At 43.3% G+C, this 14,453-nt stretch overlaps 1 protein-coding gene across 1 annotated transcript in view; it reads right to left on the bottom strand.

The window, feature by feature from the left end:
- The window catches only part of cacna1g (calcium channel, voltage-dependent, T type, alpha 1G subunit), a 176,003-nt gene that overhangs the window by 33,238 nt on the left and 128,312 nt on the right, over nt 1-14,453 (bottom strand). The window contains 5 exon segments of the mRNA XM_030773184.1: nt 2,723-2,915; nt 4,100-4,189; nt 4,543-4,668; nt 5,478-5,604; nt 13,004-13,188. Coding sequence (XP_030629044.1) covers nt 2,723-2,915; nt 4,100-4,189; nt 4,543-4,668; nt 5,478-5,604; nt 13,004-13,188 — 721 coding nt within the window.

Raw genomic sequence — 14,453 nt, 5'->3', positions numbered from 1 at the left:
ATCACACTGAAAGTGGTGAAAATTATTCGACTTGAACATTCTCTACTCTATGTTTGGCATTTGTAGCTTCTGTCTTGTTTGAAATACACTGGAAATGATTCAGGTTAGATGTTATCCAAATACTTTTTTTTTTTAAAGATTTTGGGATGAAATTCATTGTATCACAGGTCATGTAGGTCATGGAATGTTTTGTACAAGTATGACAAATGTGTTCGTCTTTGAGCAAACTAGTTAAAGTTATATGATCTTAGATTAACAATGTTTGATGAAGTGCAGATACCTGTGTTGTCTCAGTTCATATCCTTAAGGATCCATGCGCTATATTTGAGTCAATAAATCATGGCATTCTAACCTGACAGTTGGCTTAATCTCTCAGGCACTGACCTTCTTGTGTCCCATCCCTAAATGAATTGAACATGATACTTAGCCAAAGTCCCAATAAAAGTCAGGTGTATTGTTAAGCTGAAAAAATCTCCATGTGGAGTTCTTCAAGGATCTATTTTTGGTCTATTTATATTCTTTCTATGTTTCCACTGATTCTGTTGTCAATACTATGTTATCTGCAATAGCTGTTTTAAAAGGATTCACTCATGCATATCCTCTAGTACTGCTCAGCTGACTTGAACAATAAACTGAGAATCTATTTATCATTTCGGTCAAACAGACAATATGCTATCGAAAGCTCTGAAGCTGTACACACTTTACCCAAAGTGGAGGTTATTCCAAAATTAGCCTCGAATTTGAACAAAATCTCATAATGAGAACGTGGCTGTTTCCATGTTTCAGGAGAATTGCACTGGTTAGACTTTTCCTCCTGTGATACAACACAAAACAACTGACATATGATCTTAATTTTGCTTTCCCTGAATATTGTAATACACTCTTTTCTGGGATTCAAAAAATGTCACTTGGAGACTGCAGCTTGTACTGTAGCCAGAGTACTAGCGAGAACATGAGAGACAGGATATATTATACCTATTCTAGTTAAATTGTATTGGATCCCTCTTTCGCTTGGAAATAATTGTATTTTTCTTGGTTTTGAAGCCTGTAGTCATTAATCACATTAATAAGACCTCCAGAGCAGAGGGTTGGTAGTATGATTTTGCAGACTGAGTTCTCTCAACATCTAAGGCTAACTTGTCTAACATACCAGGAGGGGAAAAAACGGGGAAGCAGACTTTTATTTTTACGAATTTATCATGTGACCAGCTCTGTCAAGCACTCAAAGTCACTTTTTCAATTTGACTACTTGTAGGCTTTTTCTACCATTTTAATTCTGTTACCTATTATTACAATATATGTGTGCACCTATATGTCTGCTTCATGTAATTTTATTTTATTTGAATCCTTTAACCCTTTGCCTTGTTTTTTATGGTTATAATAGGGCAATGTTAAGGCATATAACAAACGCATGTTTCTCATTTTGTTTGAAGGCTGCAATAAAATTACAGCCACATAAGCTTCCTATGACCCAGCAAGCATCAGTTTCCACGCCTTTTTATCAGAGGTGTTTTCTCTCATCACGGTGAGATACAGCCCAGAAAATTCCCTAAGCCACAGAGGACGTGAGGCTCAGGTCTCGGACGTTTGATTTTTTTTTTTTTTTCTTCATAAAATGGCACTCTGCTGCCATGTCAACCATCCATATGAGAAAATGAACTCTCAGCAAAATAAAGGAGAAAAAAGCATAATAATAATAATAATAAAAAAAGAATTAAATAAAAAGAAGCTCTGTATCCACTCCAGACGGAGCACTGATAAGGTGACAGCTGCAAAAACAAAAGCCGGATTACAAGCTAAATAGGCAAATTAATACAGATATTGATGAACGCAAGTGGTTCAATGATAGCCCTGGGAAGAGGTGTGTGGAGGGAGAGTATTTCATGTTTAAATAAAGTATAAAAGTGTTAGGAAATGTGTACCTGTGAGTGCTCAATGTAAAATGGCCTCGCTATTGCTTGAGCATACGTACCAGTTTCATGGAATCCTTTGTCATGTCTAATAGAAGAGAAATGGTTTTCGATCTGTATTTCTCAAGATTAATAAAGTACCATGGTCCCACTGTCCACTACCGCAACCGAGTGGCCCATTAAAATTTGGCATGGTGAAAATTAGAAAACCGTCTGACGCCCCAAATTCATTATCCAATGGACTGGGCGCTCAGGGTTTGCCAAAACTCTTTCTTAAAGAGAGTACTAGGCAGTGGACCAACCAACCAACGAAAGCGAGGGATGTCGTTGAATGCGCGTCGGAACAACAGCACCAGAACAGGCAGCTGCAGGTCTGCGCCAGTTTATTAACGGAGAGAGGGGTTTTACTTTTGTCGAACGTTGCTTGCCTCTCAGGCTGCGCTGCCCTGCATGCAAAAAGAGGAGGAAGGCGGGCACACCCCTGTACCAGGGATGTGCCACGCGCCCATCTCTCTCTCTCTCTCTCTCTCTCTCGGTAAGCAAACCACCATGCAGGCCATGGGACATGCTCCGGAGACGTTCCCAGGCAGGGGGGGCGGAGGGGAGGGGGGGCGCAGGCTGGAGGGGGGCGGGGGCGGGGATGGAGAGGGATAGATGGCAGAGCCCTAGCTACGCGCTAACCCCGAGCATGTCATCCGCGGAGGGGGGGGCCAGTTCATTCTAATTAGCATTAGCGTTTTGAATTTAGCGTTGTCAAGCAGGACTCAGAAAGATGTGGAAAGACTACCGACCAGCCAGCTCCTTCTCCTTACTCCTTCTCTTTTTCTCCATTCGCTTCAGGCGCTTCTCCTCGCGCCGCTTCGCCTCCTCGGCCTCCTGGTGACGTCGACACTTGTGAAAGTTCTCCACCACCACGCCCACAAACATGTTGAGCACGAAGAACGCCACAATCAACAAGAAGGAAATGAAATAGAGCAGCATCCAAGGGTTGTAGTTCATTATTGGCTGTAACACAGATATGAGACACATGTAATATACACAGCTATGTTACACTCAAAGCTAATTATACCCACAAAAAAGCAATATATGTATATGGTGCCCAGTACGTTCTTGATGTATGGTACCACTTTTAGGCATCCATGGCTGAATAATCTGTTTGAAAAGTTGAGTATTTTTCCAGTCTTTTGAATGAATGTTGTGTGTGTGTGTGTGTGTGTGTGTGTGTGTGTGTGTGTGTTTGTGTGTCGCTGTGGTGACTGCAAACAGAGTAGCATGGACTTTTGTCCCATTTGGTACACCTGAATGCTTTGGCTTGAGTTTGCGGCTGGCAATAACTCAGTTTAAACAGAGCACGACGCAGCTCTCCAAAACCACTGTTGGGTGAAAGGATGGACATTTCCATTTAAAGTCTCTTCAAAAAAAAAAAACAAAAAAAACAAAAATGGGAAAAAAAAATTGGGCAGGGAATAGAATTCTTTGAAAGAAAACGTGTATAATAAGCTACTTCAAAGAGAGAGTTCTGTTGAATGGATAGTAAAGAGCTTACAGAAGTTTGGGTTAGAGAAGAAGCCAGTTTTCTAAAGGCCAGAGAGAAATGCTGAACCGTCATTTTTTTTTTGTTGTTTTTTTTTTTTCTGGCTGGTATTCTGTTCGTGTAGCCTATCCAATCCCTGTTTCAATATGGTTATCTCTCATGGACAGGGACAAGTGTGGATTTGGTTTGACTGTAACAGCAGCCTACAACGGCACTCATCTGAGACTGGAGCACAGATGCCATAGAAAAACATCTTTGAGGCTATGAACCCCCCCCCCCCCCCCCCAAAAAAAATACAGAGAATAACAAATCTTTCATAAGAGGACAAGGCATTACAGAAATCAATGATCCTATACTTCAAAAGTCCTACTCTTCCATTCCCGTATCTTTTGGAACAACATCTGGTGGAGATCAAGTTGAGAATTTACTACAAGCTTCTGCATCCCGATTCAATCAAATCCACAAGTAACACATTACACTAACAACACAGTACAACAAAACCGTTGTTTGACCTGTCTAATCTAACTTCTGTCGGTTTTAATTCAACATATTTGTCAAGGCCCCTGAACCCTTGATAGCACCCAGTTTGAGAAGTAAGCCTAACACACAGGGTATGGTACTATGCGTTGATGCATCAGAAAGGTTCGGTCCAAACCTGCTGGTCCACCCCAACTGCGTCCAGACCATCATACATTATGTCCACCCATCCGTCTTTAGACGCCAGAACGAAAAGAGACATCAGAGCCTAAAGAAAGACAAAATCAGACGATGAACCAGGGTTGTGCCGAAAGAAATCGAAATATGAAGTGATAAACAAACATTTCTTATAAAGCACATCCAAAGTGTGGTTTGTCCCACGGCGATTTTAAAAGAAATGCCTCTGAAACATTACATCTTTTTTTTTTTTTTGAAAAAAGTCAGAGAGCAGACAGAGAAATAAAAGAGGAGAGATAGAGGAAAGAAAGGGAAAGAGAGGGAGGCATGATAAAAAAAAAAAAATCAGAAACGCTAAAGGAACACTGTGTCTTGTAGTTAAATCTTCAGTTCAAAGACAGCGACTTATTGTTAAGTGTACCGTACCCTCATTTAAGTGCCTACCTGCCCCAGGTTGTCAAAATTATACTTGTGTCTGACCCATTTGTAGTTGGCACCCAGACAGTCTGACTTGTTGGTGATGTTTCTTGTGTCTTCTCCCTGGCAAACGTAGAACTTGCCTTTGAAAAGCTGGAGGGAGAAAAGGTGTGACATGAGAAGACAGGACTTTTCCCTTATCCTTAATATTAATCTCAACATCTACATTTGATCACAGAACAAATGACCGTGTCCAGGGCATGAGCGATGCCTCGTTTCACCAATCAGAGTATTGCTTGCTATGGGCACCGTATTTTATTCAGACGTGGGTCGGAGGCGATGAGATTACACACGTTTACGTGAGTTATTTCCAAAGTAGCCTGTTGTCCTCGTTAAGCGAAAGGACATACCATCAGTTCAGCAAAGCTGACAAGTGAGAGTTGTGCGAAGGAGGGCGGTAATCTCGTTTGGGAAGATTGAACTCGTAGTCAGCACGATGTCCAACGTGCCCGCCTCCGCGCAGTATTTCAGGCATGTAATCTCGCCTTGTGACCTGTGACCTCTCATCAGATGTACGACCTTTCAGACCGAACCTTCTAGTGCCACGGTTCACACGCCTCATATTTCAACGCTCGGTCTATTTTAATGCGGCCATTTGTCTAAAATGTTACAAGGGGGTGTGCGAATTCGCATGATGAAATGCTGCTGGTGGGGAAAAAAAAGGAGCTTTGCATTTTTACATAATATTTTTCACCTTTGTTATACTGGTTTGACACCCTTTGAATGAGGTCAGGGGGAAATGGTGACCATCAGTGTATTGGTTTTTCCGAGAAGCTAAGCTAAGCTAGTATTTACTGATGGATAAGAGATAAAGGTGATGTGAAAAGCATTTTTAGGATTGGCTCGGACTGCGCTCTGAGACGGGTGTAAGAGTCGAACCGAACGGAAAGCCATCGGTTTACCTGCACGCCCAGAATGCCGAAGATGATGAAGAACGCGCAGCAGATGACCACGATGTTCCCGATAGGTTTGAGCGATGACATCAGCGTTTCCACCACCAGCTTCAGTCCTGGAGCTCTGCTTATCACCCTGACAACAGAGCAGTGCACCCAGCAAGATTTTACATTGTTTTTTTTTTTTGTTGTTTTTTTTTTAAATTCTTTTCATTAGTGAAAGCCACAGGTTTAGCTTGACTGATGGTTGTGGGGACGAGCTGATCTTTATTCGTTTGCAGAGCGGTGAGGGAAGGAGAGAAGACAGAGATGGTAAATGAGGGTGGAAAAGGTAAGTAAGGTGTCTGTGTGGTGCTCAGGTCAATGACAGATCAGCCCACACTTCTGCAAACTATCCCTCCAGACGGAGAAGCCCTGAGGCTCTCCTCTCCAGTCCCTGTCAAGCTGCATCAATGATGTTTTCTGCTCCCACACAACACCTGCATTCTGCTTGCCTGTGTGTGTGTATGTGTGTATGGGGGTGTGAGTGTGTGTGTGTGTGTGTGTGGATGTGTATATGAATGTGTGTGTGTGTGTGTGTGTGTGTGCATGTGCGCATATTTGTGTGTATATCCATTTGAATTTGTGTGCGTGTGTGTGTGTGTGTGTGTTTATGCATGTGTGTGTGTGTATCCATTTGCATTTGGGTGTGTGTGTGTGTGCATGTGTGTGTTTGAAAAGTTATGTCCTCCACCAGCATAAATTAGTGACTTTTCGACAATCAGGCCTCGACAGTGCTGGCCCTCCATCAGCACTGCAATCAGCAGCTCATCAGAAAAGACAGCCAGCAATGCAATTACAACCAAAAACATGACTTCTCAGCTTGCATGCTCCAGTGACTCTCACAGCGCTGAAATGTTTCAGAGAGACCCTGGGTCTCCAGCAGGGGAAGGAGACACTTTCAATTAGGCTATATGAGTAACAACAGCGTCCAATTATTAACAGTGTGACTTCCGCCCCAGCACGGGAGCTGACCCACCCCTCCCAGTGGACACGCATGTGAAGCAATAGAGAAACACCTATACACACACATGCACACGCACACACAGACATCACATGCACATGCGCACACGCACACACACACACACACACACACACAGACAACACATGCACGTGCACACGCACACACAAACACACACACGCACACTCACACACTAATGGAAACTGAGCTCAAATGTCTCATTATCTGAGTCACACCACATAACTCACACTGAGGTGTAAACAAGGGTCTGCACATTCCAGTTCAATTAACACCTGCTACACTTAGTTAGAACTTCACTTCACTAATTACAATACACGGCACCGTATAGGACGGACCAGAATGACTGCCCTCAAGCACATGGGTGGGGGGGGGGGGGGGGGGGGGAGTTGTGGGGGTCTAGGGAGAGCAGAGGCTGAAGGGCAGAATCCAGTCATGTTAAACTTGAAGAATAAAAGGCCACATTACTCTTCATCTGGTGACAGAGATACTTTTTTTACTCCCCCTCCTCTCTCTCTCTCTCTCTCTCTCGTTCTTGAAAGTTTCGTGCCCTAAGCTAGAGCAGCAGCAGCGGCAGCAGCAGCAGTGTGATTTGATAGTGGGCTTTGATCTCTCTCAGAAGTGGCCTGTGATTTTATCAGTGCTTGATGACAAGCAAAAGACTGGCTTTAAAAGACAAATCTGCCTGGAGAAGGCAAAGTCGCTGCCAAAAATGACGGCAGATAACAGCTCCTCTCCGCCCCCCCCCCCCCTCCCCCCCCCCCCCCTTTTTCTTTCTCTTTTTTTTCCCCCTTATGTGAATTGGCAAGCGGGTCATCTTTCAGATTGAGGGGGGAATCTGGGATGCATTTTTAAAAGAATCCGATGGCAGCTGATGGAGCCTCATTAATCTGTGATCATATACTAGGAGCTATACATTAAAAAGAAAGTCCTTAAAGGGACACTTTGTTGTCCATAGCTTTTTACTGTAATGTGTATTAACCTGTGATTTTTCCACCTTTCACCAACAGAGGGCGCTGGTACTGAGGTGTTGTCTTGAGTCATATCTCCTGTTGGTTTTGCAGTAAGACCAAATACAGTACCAGGTAGTGGTAGCAGTGTGTGTGAGTGAGTGTGTGTGTGTGTGTGTGTGTGTACCTGTGTTTGTGAGTAAGTGAGAGTGTATATGTGCACGAGGAGAGAGAGTACAGATAGGTAGATGTATCATTGTTGTTTTGACAGTCAAATGTGGTATGTATGACGGTATGTAGAAGCCCTGGCACTTTTCTGACACATGTTTATATAAGTGTGAAAATAAAAAACATGCATGGGGGGGGGTGTGGGGTGACTAAAGGACAAACATCCTTCAGGACACCGTAGGGCACCTCAACAACACTTGATGGTGCACACAAAATGGCAGAGCCTGCATCTGCATCTATTCACATTCACGTTCATTGATGTACAACATCTCTCTCTCTCTCTCTCTCTCTCTCTCTCTCTCTCTCTCCCTCTCTCTCTCTCTCTCTCTCTCTCTCTCCCTCTCTCTCCTCTCTCTGTCCCTGTCTCTTTCTCTCTCTCTCACTCTCTCTCTCTCTCTCTCCCTCTCTCTCTCTCTCTCTCTCTCTGTGTGTGTGTGTATGCTGTGTTACGATTGTGGATTTTGTTTTAAAAAATGCCTCAGTTCTATTTTCTTCCTGTGTCTCTACGCGTATAAAAATAATAATAATAATAAGTACAGCAGAGTGTAAGCGCTTGTTCTGTGTACACACGAGCGCGTCGTCAACCTGACTGTAATTAAAGGATGCTGAGCTTGGGCAGGGCTGCTGGAAACACCACGGCTCCAGCTGGGTAACGCCGTTCTCCTTCGGTAAAAGTTCGTCAAAAGCAAATTCATCAAAGCCCGTCTAAGCAAAAAGACAAGACAAAGCATTACAAATGGACCGGCGATGGGACCGACAGCCAATACCACCCCCAAATAAAAGAAGATGAGATTCAAATAAACGTCTCTAGACATCTCAACACACACACAGACAGATAAATGGATCTAACAAACTCCTGAGTAAGATACACACAAATTAAAATCTACGTACACCTGCTATAAATAATAACTCGGAGTGTGGGGAGATGCGTCGCTTGCGATTCTTCGTTTCCCTGTACCGTCTCCTATCACACTCTAACGCAGTCAAATAATCGAGTAAAATTACAACTTGAAGCTGAAGCCATGATTACACACGCAATTACTGAGAAACAATAGTAGATAAAGGATGTCTCTTGAGGACCACAAAATGGCTCTAATCAGCAACCGATGCTGCTTAGAGGAGCCTTTGCCTTTTTGTGTTCCCCTGAGTAATTACAGACAACACATAGTACCAAACAAAATCACTTTTTTTGGGGGGGGTGGAGGGGGGAGAGAGATGTGGGTGCATCCATAGCTAGATTACCTCAAGAAATGACGGTAATTGGGCAGACGGCAGACGCCGAGAACATTTGACCATAAATTAATGAGAGAAACGATAAAGAGAAAGGTCAGTAAACAAAGGTTCGTCAAATTTTTTTTGTATAGGAACCTAAATGAAGCTCGTGATAAAAAAAAAAAAAAAAAAAGTATGGAGACTACGAAATGGATTAGTGGCAGGTGCCAAGCTCATCTGACATTTGGATGATTGGACTTGTCTTCCAGGCAGAGGGACAGAGTGAAGGGGATGGATGATCCTACAATAGTTTTTGCATCTCGTTTGAATCGATTTAGATGCGAATGAGTGACACGCTATTCAACACCCAACTGTGCGGCCATAACCTCAGGCCCACAGGGGGTGATGAATGGACAGGAGCATGTATATATGCCTCTCTTAACCAATCAGATTAATCATCCTGTCAACATACAAACACACGCACACACAAGAACACACACATACACGCTCACAAACACACACACACACACCTACACAAACACACACACACATACACACACACACACACACACACACACACACACACACATGCACACACACACAAGAACACACACATACACGCTCACAAACTCATACACACCTCCCTCCAGCTCTGGTATAATGATACCATTAATATTTCTAATGAGAGATGTATACATAGCCAAAAGTGTGTCACATATCCGCACACACAAGCATATGCATAACCGCACGCACACACACAAACACACACACACATATACATACACACACACACACCTACACAAACACACACACACAAACACACACACACACCTATACACACACACAAACACATACACACACACAAAAACACACACACACACACACACACACACACACAGAGAATGGTTAACCTCTTTACTTTTGAGAGCCAGTGGGACATGTGGCGTAGATTACCCAGCCTCCCCTGCATCACATGCACCTTTTCCCGGGCTAACAGAGTGCTCGTGGGGCAGAGACTTGTCTTTCATGGCTCAGTGTCTGTCTTTATTTTTATTTCAACTTGGACTCTATGGCGAAGTGTATTAACATAAAACCCACCAACCGAAGGAAGGATGAAGAGTAAAACTTTCAAAGGTACACGGCGATACAGAGGCCCGACAGGCGCGCGGTAAAGCTCTCTGAACCCTGGCGCTCTGGTGGAGCTAGTCTACGTGAGAAGAGCCCGCCTTTGTGATGTAAGTGGTCTGGTGCGGGTAAAAGAAACACTGACTGATTCATGTTTAATTCACCGGGCTTCTCTTTTCCCGGGAGCACTACAAATGTGCGACAGAGAATTGATACAGCAGCCCTGAGACGAAGAAGAGCAGCTTTCACACACAAAGCGTATAGCTTAGGTCGTCGTATGCAGCAGCGTTACGTAACGACATCTGAAAACCGGAAAAAAAAAAAGAAAGAAAAAAAAAAACCCCAAAAGAAACAGACTCCTTTCTGGAGATGTTATCGATGTCTTTGAAGTGCTGTGTGCTCTAAAAAAAAAGAGCTATGGAATTGCCGTTTTGATCGGTAACTTGTAGAAACATCGCTTCAGTAAATCCACAGATCTGGGCCTGATCAGTGCTAGAGATCCGATCTGGTCTTCACAACGCCTGGCAGGACAACCTGTGTTTGACCCTGACCGACTATAAAAACAACAGTCACCTCTAAAAGAATTTTTTTTTTTCCATGCAACTCTCAAGAGCACACAAGCAAAAAAAAAAAAAAGAAAAGAAAAAAAGAAAAAAAAAGAAAAGAGAGAGCAAGAGAGAGAGAGGGAAATTAATAAACTTATACAGCTTTGATGAGTGACGAGATCGGTGGTATCATTCTCTCTCTCTCCCTCCCTCCCCCTCTCTCTCTCTCTCTCTCTCTCCATGTCTCTCTCTCCTACCCCCCCCTCTCTCTCTCTCCCTCTCTCCCTCCCTCCCTCTCTCTCTCTCTCTCTCTCTCTCTCTCTCTAGTTTCTTTCACTCAGCAGTATCAGCACTCTGCTCGTATCAGCATCAGACAAGAATCTGCAGACTCTCCCTCCTATAAAAAATACATGCGCTCACATATATGTATATATATGTACATATGTATATTCAGCGTTGCCTTCTTTCCAAAGTATGCAAGAATCCACAACCTCATTTAGTGCTGCAGATCAGAGGAATGCGGTCAAAAGTTTCGTTCATTATCCTGCTCCCTGTGATACGCACAAACAATTGTCGTATAACGACATGCCTTAAAGGACCCAATTAGTTCGCTTTATTGTTAGCTATCTATCCACCAGCCTGGCTTTTTTAAACATCCTTGTATAAGCAAGATTTTTTTTTTTTTTTTTGTTAAACTTTGCAGCAGCAAGTACATCAGCATAATATCAAATTAAATGAGCCAAGTCTAGAACAAAATAAGAAAACAATTTGTTCTTGTAAAGCGTGTTTTTTTTTTGTTTTTTTTTTACAATATGATGATAGTGCCAATATGTCCATTTCTTTTCAGAAACAGAGCCGGTCCAAAAACGCACTCGCCAAAAAAAACGCACATGAGTACAAGAATTAGAGCTATTTTCGTAAAGATCGTCTGCTGGGACCAGAGGAAAACGGTATAAATTTGACCTGGACTCCAGCAGTCAAACTCTGAAAGGATGACTGTGATGCAGGTCCAACAGAAGCATTTTGTGGGCAAATTGGGCAGGAAAAATGAATATTTGATTTTTGTGCTCTTCCTGAATGTATGATGAATATTTTAATGCTGGCGAAGCCTCAAGAGGTTGTTTTAGCAAGAGAAGAGGCACAAGGCAGACACACACACACACACACACACTCCCCAAATGCTTGTATCACCTAGACATCTAAAGAAGAAAGAAGATGAAAGTGTAAAAACCAACTTTCCCAGAAAGCACTGGGGATGACACTTTTAATTTATTTTATTTTATCAACATACCCCAACCACACACACACAAACACACACACACACACGCACACACACACACACACACACACACACACACACTCCATGGCCCTTGTCAACTCTTCCTGAAAAACACTTTAAACATACAACAACACCACCAGGAGGGCTAGTTCATTAAGGTAAAACACCCTGAACAATGGCGGATGTTGATCAGGGTTGTGCCTACCTTGCAGTTGTTTGACCTCAATAAAGTAAGAATATTCAGCCTGACAGGCATGTATCATATGGTTTATTCATAAAACACTACCGTGCATGCAAAAAAAACCCCCACACACAATACACATAAAAAGTATTAAGAGTCAACCGCTGCTTCTATTCTACTCATTTTTAAATAGGTACTTATGATGTATACCTTTTTATTTTATGGTGTTCCATCCCTGGGGCATTTAACTAACTACTTGGATGTATACTGTATGATATTTAATATTTCATGCTAGTGTCTGATGTGCAATTTGTGTGTGTGTGTGTGTTTGTGTGTGTCTGTGTGCGTGCGTGTGTGTGTGTGTGTGTGTTTGTGCGTTTGTGTGTGTTTGTGTGTGTGTGTGTGTGTGTGTGCGTGTTTGTGCATGTGTGTGTGCATGTGTGTGTGTGTATCTGTGTGTGTGCGTATGTGTGTGTGCGTATGTGTGTGTGTGTGTGCATGCGTGTGTGTGTGTGTGTGTGTGTGTTTGTGCGTGTGTGTGTGTGTGTGTGTGTGTGTGTGCATGTGTGTGTGCATGTGTGTGTGTGTGTATCTGTGTGTGTGCGTATGTGTGTGTGCGTATGTGTGTGTGTGTATCTGTGTGTGTGCGTATGTGTGTGTGCGTATGTGTGTGTGTGTGTGTGTGCGTGCGCGCGCGTGTGTGGAGCAGAGTGAATTGTGCGTGTGTGTGTGTGTGTGTGTGTGTGTGTGTGTGTGTGTGGAGCAGAGTGAATTGTGTGTGTGTGTGCATGTATGTGTGTGTGTGTGCGTATGTGTGTGTGCGTATGTGTGTGTGCGTATGTGTGTGCGTATGTGTGTGTGTGTGTGTTTGTACGTGTGTGTGTGTGTGTGCATGCACGCGCGTGTGTGGAGCAGAGTGAATTGTGTGTGTGTGTGTGTGCGTGCGCGCGCGCGCGTGTGTGGAGCAGAGTGAATTGTGTGTGATTTCATTTCGGACCTGAGCGGGCGTAAGGTCCTGAGGAGACGGAGCACACGCAGCATTCCGAGGATCTTGGTGCCGCTGTTGGAGATCAGGGACACCAGAATGTCAATGACCGAAATCATGACCAGCATTCCATCCAGAACGTTCCAGCTGCTCTTCAGGTACGTCTTCTCACCAAAACACCAGCCCAGGGCCACCACCTACACACGCGCGCACACAGACACACACACACGCGCACGCAGACACACACACACACACAAACACAGAGACATTTGTCATTTTTGTTTTGACAGTTAAAAGGGACTTGTGTGTTGAAATACAGAAGGCCTGGCACTTCTCTGACACATGTTTATGTGAGTATGTAAAAATGAAATAACACATGAAGGAGGGGTGGGGGGTGGGGGTGCAGGTGGGACTGGGGTGACCAAAGGACAAACATCCTTAAGGACAGCTCAATAGAACTTGATGGCACACAACACGAGCAGGCGGCAGCACCCGAATCTGGGTCTATTCACACGTTGGCGTACATTAGCTCTCTTGTGCTTTAGAGATCTTAAGCGAGATGCATCAGAAAACCTGCACATCTCAGGTTATTTTCCCTCCTTTGTCTCCAAAAGAAAGAGAGAGATGCAGATACTTCAGCCTTAAATGATTCCTTTTTTTTTAAGTGGAAAAACAGCAGCATTTTGGCACTCCTTCAATCTGTCCTGTTCTGACTAGAGAAACTAAGAAAACAGAGGTTATCTGGAGGGGTGCTTTCGATAAATGTCTGCGCTGGTTGAAAACTGGGGTGGTTTTTGTGCCGTTGGATTGTTCTGAAAGAAACATTTTCTTTCTTTTAACACAGGTCTTCCTCACATTATTGGCATACAGTCTGTCAGACCTGATGCAGCACAAAATAAGATTGGCGCCACTCTGGAACAACAAAAATAAGCTCAGGAAAGTACAAAATCTCAATAAGATAAGAGAGGTTAGAATCATTTCACACACACACAAAAAAAATGCTATGAAAAAATGCTATGTGAGAATGCAAAAAAAAAAAAAAAAAAAAAATCTCTCTAATGATGTTGCTGGTGAATATATCAAACAACAGCGAGATCAAACCCCCAAATGAACAAAGACACGTCAAGCAACAAAAGCTTTGACTTTTCAACAGCCTCTGACATCCTCGTCCGTACCACAAAACTTTTTTTTTTTTTTTTTTCAGTCAGCGGCTGTTAATTAACCTCCAGTGAGTAACATTATTCTGCGGCATGATTTTCATTTGAAGCCTCTTGAGTGGGTGTGACCTGGCATATAGCAGCACCCCAAAATAGAAACCCCGGACCTCAGTGACTGACACCCCATGAGGGTTCTTTTCTCTCTTTCTTTCTTTTTTTTTTTTTTTTTGGTCGTCTTCTTTCGGGAGGCCTTTGTCTCCCATGCCTCCATTTTAACGGAGTTCATTTAAATATCTGCTACACGA

The sequence above is a fragment of the Chanos chanos genome, chromosome 5 (assembly GCF_902362185.1).
Source record: "Chanos chanos chromosome 5, fChaCha1.1, whole genome shotgun sequence".
Taxonomy (NCBI): Eukaryota; Metazoa; Chordata; class Actinopteri; order Gonorynchiformes; family Chanidae; genus Chanos; species Chanos chanos.
The sequence above is the reverse complement of the archived record's forward strand: the minus strand, read 5'-3'. Positions and strand labels throughout refer to the sequence as shown.